This window comes from Crotalus tigris, unplaced genomic scaffold, assembly GCF_016545835.1.
Source record: "Crotalus tigris isolate CLP2741 ecotype Arizona unplaced genomic scaffold, ASM1654583v1 scf7180000018525.42219311030:4301911, whole genome shotgun sequence".
Classification (NCBI taxonomy): Eukaryota; Metazoa; Chordata; class Lepidosauria; order Squamata; family Viperidae; genus Crotalus; species Crotalus tigris.
In genome coordinates, this window is record NW_024097057.1 from 3,663,011 (window position 1) to 3,672,963 (window position 9,953).

The window sequence follows — 9,953 nt, forward strand, 5'->3', positions numbered from 1 at the left end:
AGTGTCCCGGGGTCTTGTGGTCTCCCCCCTTTTGTGACCTGACGAGCCAAGTCAATGGGGAAGCCAGATTCACTTAACAACCGAGTTATTAACTCCACAACTGCCACAATTCACTTAGTGATGAGAAAGGTCGTAAAATGGGACAAAACTCACTTCACAACCATCTTGCTTTGGGACAGAAATTTTGGGCTCGACCTGTACTAATTTTTAATTTAATTTTCATCCTTTGAACTGTTTTGCTGTCTGTTACAGCCCTTCTCATAATGCACCTAGTGAGTATAATGGGATTTGTTTCCTTTTTAGCCTTCAGCGTGGAAGTGTTGTAGGTTTTTAAATCAAAATAATGAAACCAGTGCTCTGTTCAGCATTAAAAGCGATTTTAACTGAACTATAATGAGGAGGGGCAGGGATCAATTCCTCAAAATCTGTCAATTTCGCCAACAATTGGCCCATTATAGCTTGCGTCCAATCTCTCCGCTGAAACCCTGCTTTCAAGCTCTTAATAATTTCCCTTTGCGCAAGGAGCTGCATCTACGACGATATTTTTTTTTTTTTTAAAAAATAACCGAATAGTCTGTCCTGCTTCGGCAAGGCGATCTAGCAGCGGGTCTGTGTACCGAATGATCCCCATCTGCACGCAGATCCTGCCAAACGTTTTGTTGCTGCTGGCAAACATCTGTATGGGGCAGGCTTACCAAGCACACATCTATGAGCCTTTTGACCCGAAACATCTGCTCACATGTCACGTGAGCAGGACTGGAGGCCAGCTCAGCTGCCTTGCTTTAGGCAGAGCGGAGATGTTCTTTCATCCGCGCACACGCAGAAAAGCAGTCCCTGGGAAGAAGCTCCGGACGGGAGTGGGGAGAGAGGGACTGAAGAGAGCAAGCGTGTAAATGCTGTTTGGAGAAAGCAGATCCTTGGTGAAGTGCACCCGAAGGGAAAAGCAGCTCTCTTGCTACAGTTCAGCTATCATCTCCAAGTTATACGTTGAGAGGAATGCCAGAACTAACACAATCCAGATGTGCCAACTTGGCAACTGTGGGACGGAGCCTTACTGAGCAGAGGCGGACGCTGTGATTGCTGTAGAGGTAAGAGTTGAGGCTTTGCAACCGATTGGAAGGATTTGCTCAGACTCTTTGACTGACACATTTGCAAAGGAGAGGTCGCACTTTTCTCTTGACCCTCTGCGGTACTTCTGGGTGGGCTGCTTCCCCCTCATCTCCCCACCATCAGCAAAGGAGGGGGGGTAAAGATGCTGCCAGCCAAAAAATTGCCTTTCCTGTGGCTTGTTTTGTGTGTGTGTGTGGGGGGGAGAGAACTGAGCAATCCTCCAGGGAGTAAAGAGAAAAGGGTTTGTTTTCCAAGCATCTTCCAAATTTTAAGGACACATCTGCCCTATGCTTCAAATGTCAAAAGTCTGGTGCAGAATCTAAACAACACTCCCTCCCTCTTTTTGTAATATATAGAGAAGCTGTAGAAACCATTGGCTTGGCATAGCATTTCAGGTATGTTGAAAAAGAAAATAGCCAGGCTCTTATATGGCTAGAGGGTGTTTCCCCCCCCCTCACCTATCTTACTTTTGGGGGGGGGCTGGTAAATAGGGAACGGCAGTAAATCAGTCTGTGTCTGAAGTGGTATTCTTTGCACTTGTGTTTCTTCCCCACGGAGGCAGCAAACAAAATGGCATCTCTTAAACATGCATATTCAGCAGAATCTGGCTCCTTCCCAAGCAAAATATCAGAAGGAATTTGCTTTGTTAGGCTAAAGAAGGAGAAACAACACAATAGACTCAAGTCTCAGAGCCAAGGACCTCTGACATGAATCTCCAGCTTGAGGGAACCGTCTCCGTTGCACTGGTGGCCACCGAGCCCTGGTCACAGAGGACAATCCTCCATTGCAAGGCTGCCTCGGTCACCCTTGGGCTGATGCTACCAGCTTTGGAATTTCAAAAGCGTGTCAAAAGCGGGTAGCCACAATCATTAGTCAAAAGATGTCTGCGCAACATGGTGGGGAGAGAAAAGAAGAAACAAGGTGCAAAGATTAACGACATGGCACACCCTGCCATACATCAAAAACACTTCGGAATCAGCAGAACACAGCTTCCGGGATCTGCAAGAGGGCATCGCACACCGCCCAGGGGTGTGATGACCCAGGGCACGGCACAGAGGCAATGCAGTCAGCTGGCAATTTAAACTGCCCTTTGATTGCTCCAAATTTTCCCCAAATGCTCCCACGTTTCTGGCAAGCCCCAGAACAAAGTAACACACACACACCTTCAGCTGCCTCTGGCTGCAAGTAGTTTCACATACAATCAGATTAGAAGAGTACTTTACTCAAGGCCACGTAGATAACAAGGGATGAAACATAATATCCAAAATCTAACCAGTCTGTGGAAACACAAGCTTGCCTGAGCAGTTTCAGAAGAGAAGCCAAAATACAATCGGAGGTCTTTGAACACCAAATCAAGTTTGTCAGTTAGTCCAATGGTCAGAGTTTCAGGGTTTCCAAGCAGAAATCACAACACCGAACAAGAGATCAGAGAGTTATTTCCAAGATCAGCAACAGCACACAAAACTCCAAGGAATCAGCATTTGTTCCCGACAAATGCCTCTCCCCACAGCGTCTCCTTAAGTCTCAGTCTCCAGGTATTGCTTGTGGAGAGGGGCAGGATGCTCTCCTCCCAAGTAGTTGAGCCTGTCTGTGCTGTTCCCTCCTTCACTCTCCGTGCTCTAGGATCAGGAGGGGGTGGCCTTGCTCATCACCTGAACTCTCTCCTGTTCCTCCTGTCCCACTCCTGAAGGGCCCTGGCCTGCTCTTTCCCACATTCCTCTGAAGCCACAGACACCTCGACCTCCATGGGGCCCCATTCCAGCTCATTTTCCTCTGCAGATTCAGGCTCAGACGGAGGCATGACGGGTTACCGTACGAGGACAAATTATGCACTGTAAAGATCGCTTGGAGCTGGGAGATACTTCCAATGTAATCTACCGGATCCCCTGCATGGATTGCCCCTGTGACTATGTAGGACAGATGGGGAGGAAGCTAACCACCAGATTGCAAGAACACAAGTGAATGGTCAGAGGAGGAAACCTGAAGTCATTGGTAGCTTCACACTGCAATGAACAAGGGCACCCATTCAATTTTGCAGCTACCAAGATTGTTGGACGAGCAGGCACAAAAACAGCGAGGGAAGTGAAGGAAGCCTGGGAAACTGGCTCCTTCTCAGCCAACAGGAATGCTGATTTACTCCCAGCCTGTCATGTACCTAGAAGGCAAAGGCTTGGCAGCACAAGGAAACAACAGCCAATGACTTAATAGCCAGCCACCAACATATCAATCTACATCTAAAAAGATACACACAACAGGCACCATATAAATACCACACACAGAACAGCCCAAAGCACACAAAGAAATTCCTTCAGCCTGAAAGCTCAGAAGACAAAGCCTCTGATCCCAGTGACTGACCCAGATTGGGTCTTTCCTAACTTTGTGGTTCAGCTTCTGTGGCAGCTTTAGTTTTATGCAGGTTTTTTTTTTTTTTTTTTTACTATTTGTGGGTATCGTTTTGGAAGCTATTATGTTTGGAAACTCAAGGCAGAATTCCAATTGGAGACATTCAGAACCAGTCTGGCTCTTTTCTCTCTTATGCCTTTCATTAGTGAGCTTTGTGTCACGCATCCTTCCCACTTTGATTGAAAACAGCCAGAAAATGGGGGAAGGGGCACAGATTGTTTTTCAAACTCTGCATGAACTTGGCTTCCTGTTTTGCATAATCAGCCCAGATCCAGATCACTTTAAAAGTTGCATCAGATGCTCGCCGGGCCATTCAGCCATATGCTAGATGAGCTGTCCCTTCCTTGATTATTTTAATATGTGACATGAAACGTTAGCCTCCCTTTGTTCATTCTTCTCCCTTTAAAAAGAAAAAAAAAAGGCTTTTTGGGAAGGGGCCCATTGCAAAATGTGTTGGAGGACATTCCGAGGGCTAATCTGGCTTTCCCTGCAGCACTCATCAGATTTGCAGATGACCCCAAACTGGCAGGAATAGCTAACACCCCAGATGATAGGCTCAGGATCCAAATGGATCCCAACAGACTTGAACACTGGGCCCTATCGAACAAAATGAAATTCAATGGGGAGAAAACTAAGGTTTTACACTTAGGCAGGAAAAACCAAATGTACAGGTACAGATCAGGTGAAACATGACTCAAAAGCAATGAGAGGGATCTTAGAGTCTTAGTGGACAGTCACTTAAGTACGAGCCGGCAGGGTGCAACAGCAGCCAAAAAAGTTAATGCAATCCAGTTTTGGTCACCACATTATAAAAAAAGATATTGAGAGGTTGGAAAGAGTGCAGAGAAGAGCAACTAAGATGATTAAAGGCCTGGAGACTAAAACATATGAAGAACAGTTGCAGGACTTGGGTATAGCTAGTCTAGAGAAAAGAAGGACCAAGGGGGACATGATAGCAGTCTTCCAGTACTTGAGGGGCTGCCACAGAGAAGAGGGGGGTCAAATTATTTTCCAAAGCATCTGAAGGCAGGACAAGAACCAATGGATGGAAACTAATCAAGGAGAGAAGCATCCTAGAAATGAGAAATTTCCTGACAATGAGAACAATTTAATCAGTGAAATGATTTACCTTCAGAACTTGTGGATGCTTCATCACTGGAGCTTCATCACATTTAAAAGGAGACTGGACAGCTACTTGTCTGGAATAGTATAGGGTCTCCTGCTTGACTAGGGAGTTGGACTATAAGACCTCCAAGGTCCCTTCCAACTCTGCTATTTTGTTATAGTTTAGCGTCAGGATTCAACCAAATCTACGATGAATCAAGAAAATTGTTCCTGAATTGCTTTCCTAACAAGATTTCCAGTTAGAAATGTCTTCTCTTTCTATTTGTTGGCCTCTGTTCCTATACTTTAAAGGTGGTCCTGGCCGTGGGAGAGACATTGTTGCTGACAGCACTAGGGGTTGGCCTGTTTTCTGTTGTCTCCAAGATACTAGCCAGCAAAATCTGTTAAATCATGGAAACATTGGAGCATTTTCTCACAAAAATGGGTTCCAAGGCCTGCGTTTATTGACTGAGGCTGCAAAGAGAGCCAAGACTCACATCCAAAGTTGTCATTTGTATCCTGAACCTTAGGTCAAGCCAGCTCCACATTGAAATCCTCACTTAAATCCAGGATTTAACATTACTGGGCCTTGCTATCAGGTGAATGAAACTTGTACCGTGCATTAAATTCTCTGCCCGGACTGGAAAAAGTGATACAATCATATTCAGAATAGTTTTCTTTCATAAAACAGCACAGCGTGTATAAGTCAAGAGAATGGTTGAGTCCAAAGGGTGGGTCTCAGTTTGTTGGGTGGACTCAGAAGATACTACAGAAATGAGCAAGTCAAGTTTTTACATGTCCTCTAAAAATCAAGGCGCTAAGTCTTGCTTGACTTTGGTAATATCAAATTCAAGATCACACTGGGAAAAAGGCATCCAGTTTTGGTCACCACAATGTAAAAAAGATGTTGAGACTCTGGAAAGAGTGCAGAGAGCAGCAAAGATGATCAGGGGACTGGAGGCTAAAACATTTGAAAAAGGATTGCAGGAATTGGGTACCGTATATTCCGGCGTATAAGGCGACCCGGCGTATAAGACGACCCCCGTCTTCGGCGCCGAGTTGCATGCCTAGAAAGTCGTCTTATACGCTGGAAACTACCGTAATTTCTGGCGTATAAGACGACTCGGCGTATAAGACGACCCCCGACTTCGGCGCCAAGTTTAACGCTTGTAAAAGTCGTCTTACACGCCGGGAAGTACGGTATGTCTGGTCTAGATAAAAGGAGGACCGGGGTGATATGATAGCAGCCTTCCAGTATTTGAGAGGCTGCCACAAGGAGGAGGGGGTCAACCAACTTCTCCAAAGCAGAAGAAGCAGGACAAGAAACAATAGATGGAAACTAATCAAGGAGAATTAAGAGAAATTTCCTGACAGTGATAACAATTAAGCAGTGGAACGTCTTCAGAAGTGGTCTGTGCTCCATCCTTGGAAGCTTTTAAGAAGAGACTGCATAGTCACTTGCCTTGAATGGGTATTAACTTTCATAGTTTTAACTCCAACGTAACTTCTGTGGACCTCAGCCAACATTTAAGAAGTCCCTAAGGGGGTATGTGCATAAGTGCACTCACGTGCTTATTGTCCCTGTCACATTTTAGTTTTTTTTCATTTTGCTCATTTGAATTTGCAATTTTTGTTGGATGAATAATTTTTAAAAAATAAAGAAAAAATGATATAGGGTCTCTTTCTTGAGCAAGGGGTTAGACTAGAATACCTCCAAGGTGTCCCTTCCAACTCTGTTATTCATCCGTGTTGTTTTCTTGACATCGATAATTAATTTGCATTTCTGTAGGATGTTGACTTCCATTTGACCCTGTAGCTCTGAGAATTTTTGGTGGCTGCCCTCCAAATATTAACCAGATCTAAACTTAGATTTTGAGATCAACTACTTGCTGCCACCTTCCTAGGAGTGTACCATATACTTTATGAAAAGAGGAAGGATGTGGGCACTTAAGAGTTAGGCTGCAGAAATCTAGCCAAGCAACAGAGGGTGGCAAAGAGAGAATAAATCTGCAATCCTTGGCTGCACCCTAGTCCAGGGGTAGGCAACCTTGACTCTTTTATGACTCATGGACTTCAACTCCCAGAATTCCTGAGCCGAGATTGCCTACCCCTGCCCTAGTCATTGTTCAGCATCTTGTATTCCTGAACTGATAATTTAAATTTAAAACTGAGTTCTGTTGAGTATGCCAGAAACCACAAAGAAAAAGAAAATAAGGCCAAAATAAAATGTATTCATTATTTTCCTAAAGAGTTTCCAGTTTCTAAAAGCCGTAAGCAAAACCTTGATCAAATTTAAATTATATTTATTTTGGTAAATTGACACAATTATTCAACAGCTGGCAAGTCGTTATTTTCCCCTTTTCTGTCACATTAAAAATGATAATTTGGCCCAGAATAGCCCTAAAGGATCCGGAATTAAAATCTATGCAGGAGAAAAAAAACAACACTCTACCCTCTTCCAATTTTATTATATGGCTACACCACTTTTTAAAAAAACAAAACACTGGTTTTGAAAAAAACAAAACAAAACATGGTAGCAGGAACATCCTCCATTAGCTGGTTAATATCCCTGTCCTGAGTGGAGGACATTTTTGAGATTCTGAATGACGTTGCAAAGCTTGTACTAACCTACAGTGGTCTGTATTTGCAGATGGACCTCGCCAGCAAAGATTTCCCCTAGGACTACATCGGATATTTCTTTGAAATTCCTGGAAATGATGAGAGTTCAACTCAAGAGCGATGCCATCTGTACACTTTGTCTGGTAGTAGCTCTTTTCACCATGCTCTATTCCCAGCTGGGCCACACGTCCCACAGGGAAGAACAAGTAGAAGGCCAGAAGAAGACTTCAACCGCAGCTCACAGGGACTCCCGCGTTCCCGTTTTCCGGAAAGAGCAGACTGCGCAGAGTTACGCATCGAAGCCTAAAATTATCTCGCCTATGAAAGATGCCAAGTTGGAAACGCAGGAAGACCCAGTCACCAATCCAGCCCCTCTGACTCGTTCCACCTTTGATTTTAGACTTTACCTAAGGAATAAGGACAACAGGAAATTCAACCTTCTCATTAATCAGCCGAAGAAGTGCACGAGAAGCTCAGAAAGGCCCTTTTTGCTCATTGCCATAAAATCGCTGGTTGAGGAGTTTGACCATCGTGAGATTGTACGCAAGACATGGGGGAGAGAAGGCCTGGTCAACGGGATGCAGGTCCAAAGAGTTTTCCTCCTAGGAGTTCCCAAGAACAAGACGGCACTGCCCACGTGGGAAACTCTGGTCCAGCAAGAGAGCCAGTTGTATCGGGACATTTTACTCTGGGACTTTCTGGATACCTTCTTTAACTTGACCTTGAAAGAGATCCATTTCCTCAGCTGGGCTGATGAGTTTTGTTCCAGGACCAAGTTCATATTCAAAGGTGATGCTGATGTTTTTGTCAACATGGAAAACATCGTCAACTTCTTGGCAAGCTGCAATCCTTCCGAGGACCTCTTTGTTGGGGACATCATCTACAATGCACAACCCATCCGAATCCGAAAAAGCAAGTATTATATTCCAGAAACAATGTACGGGCTAGCTATGTACCCAGCCTATGCCGGGGGTGGTGGTTTCTTGTTGTCCATCAGCACCTTGAAGAAGCTTGCTCAAGCTTGCACCCAAGTGGAACTCTTCCCAATTGACGATGTCTTTTTGGGCATGTGCTTGCAACGGATAAACCTGAAGCCCGTCTTGCACGAAGGGTTCAAGACTTTTGGAATACCCAAACCTTCAGCAGCTCCCAACCTGCAGACTTTTGATCCTTGTTTCTACAAAGATCTCATGGTAGTCCACGGCCTGAAGATAGCTGAAATCTGGCTAATGTGGAATCTCCTCCACAACCCCCAGCTGTCTTGCACTCAAAACAAGCAGATAAGGAAAGCTTTCCGATGGAAGAAGAAAATGAAAGACACCGCCAAAAATTATTCTGCCTGAGGGTTGGCAGACACCATGGCTGGGCTCACACAAGGATGCTGAATTATCCTTTTTTCGGGGTCCAACAAATACACTGAACCAGAAACCAAGCAGAAACCATGTGCTAACCCACAAACCAGTTAACCAAGATCAACTCTACTCAAGCTTATCATGTTGCACGAAGGCAGATGTTAGATCTTCAACTGACCAGTTCAGTTCTGTTGAAGGTGATCTTGAGGGCTGGTGTAGCTTTTGTAGGGCGAGACAGTTGAAATGCAACCATCTCAGTTCATCTTTTATAGCCAATGCTAGACACGAAACCACTTAGTAATATGAATTCACCTGTGCGATTCTTCCCTGAGTAGTTTTCTTAATAAGAAGTCCTTCTGGTGACTCTTAAAGGAACGGCCGTCTTAAGAGAATGATCGCAAACTGCGCTTGTTGGGTCGTTTTGTATCCAACACACTGGCTAGTTTTATGTCCAATGGGCCTACTGTTGCTGTACAGGCAGTCCTTGACATATGTCCACAATTAAGCCCAATGTTTCTATTGCTAAGTGAGACATTTGTCAAGTTGAGTTTTGCTCCGTTTTACGAACTTTCTTGCGACAGCTGTTAACTGAATCACGGCAGTTGTGGAGTAGTAACATGGTTGTTAAGTGAATCTGGCTTCCCCATTGACTTTGCTTGTCAGAAGGTCGCAAAAGGGGATTACGTGACCCTAAACCAGGGGTAGGCAACCTCGGCTCTTTTATGACTCATGGACTTCAACTCCCAGAATTCCTGAGTCAGCTATGCTATGCTGACTCAGGAATTCTGGGAGCTGAAGTCCATGAGTCATAAAAGAGCTGAGGTTGCCTACCCCTGCCCTAAACGAATGCTTGTAAATCAAGGATTGCCTGTAGAGGGAACACATAAGCTCACAGAATGTATTAAAGTAATCCTGGCTTTAAAGAAATGTACCTTTGAGCACTGTGCAAATATTACTCACCCTAATCTAGGATTCTAAGAAAGGCTGCACGCCAAAGAATGGAGGCCTTGGAACTATGGTGCTGGAGAAGACTCCTGCGAGTCCCCTGGACTGCCAGGCGATCCAACCGGTCAGTCCTAGAGGAGATCAACCCTGAGTGCTCTTTAGAAGGCCAGATCCTGAAGTTGAAACTCAAGTACTTTGGCCACCTAATGAGAAGGAAGGACTCCCTGGAGAAGAGCCTGATGCTGGGAAAGATGGAGGGCAAGAGAAGAAGGGGACGACAGAGAATGAGGTGGCTGGATGGAGTCGCTGAAGCAGTAGGCGTGAGCTTCAATGGACTACAGAAGATGGTAGAGGACAGGAAGGCCTGGAGGAACGTTGTCCATGGGGTCACAATGGGTCAGACACGACTTCGCAATTAAG

General features: G+C 45.0%; 1 protein-coding gene across 1 annotated transcript; it reads left to right on the forward strand.

Annotated features, from left to right (window-relative positions):
* Positions 1-1,817: 1,817 nt before the first annotated feature.
* B3GNT9 (UDP-GlcNAc:betaGal beta-1,3-N-acetylglucosaminyltransferase 9) lies at positions 1,818-9,182 on the forward strand. Its single transcript, XM_039353865.1, has 2 exons — positions 1,818-1,966; positions 7,268-9,182. Exons 1-2 carry the CDS (start codon positions 1,818-1,820, stop codon positions 8,577-8,579), a joined length of 1,461 nt encoding a protein of 486 aa, XP_039209799.1. The 3' UTR covers positions 8,580-9,182.
* The last annotated feature ends 771 nt before the right edge of the window (positions 9,183-9,953 follow it).

What these genes read in the sequence shown, in the direction of transcription:
- B3GNT9 (XM_039353865.1), top strand. Translation starts at nt 1,818, where the DNA reads ATGAATCTCCAGCTTGAGGGAACCGTCTCCGTTGCACTGGTGGCCACC. An exon ending in CAAAAGCGTGTCAAAAGCGG is followed by an intron (nt 1,967 to 7,267) that starts GTAGCCACAATC and finishes CTGTATTTGCAG; the next exon opens with ATGGACCTCGCCAGCAAAGA.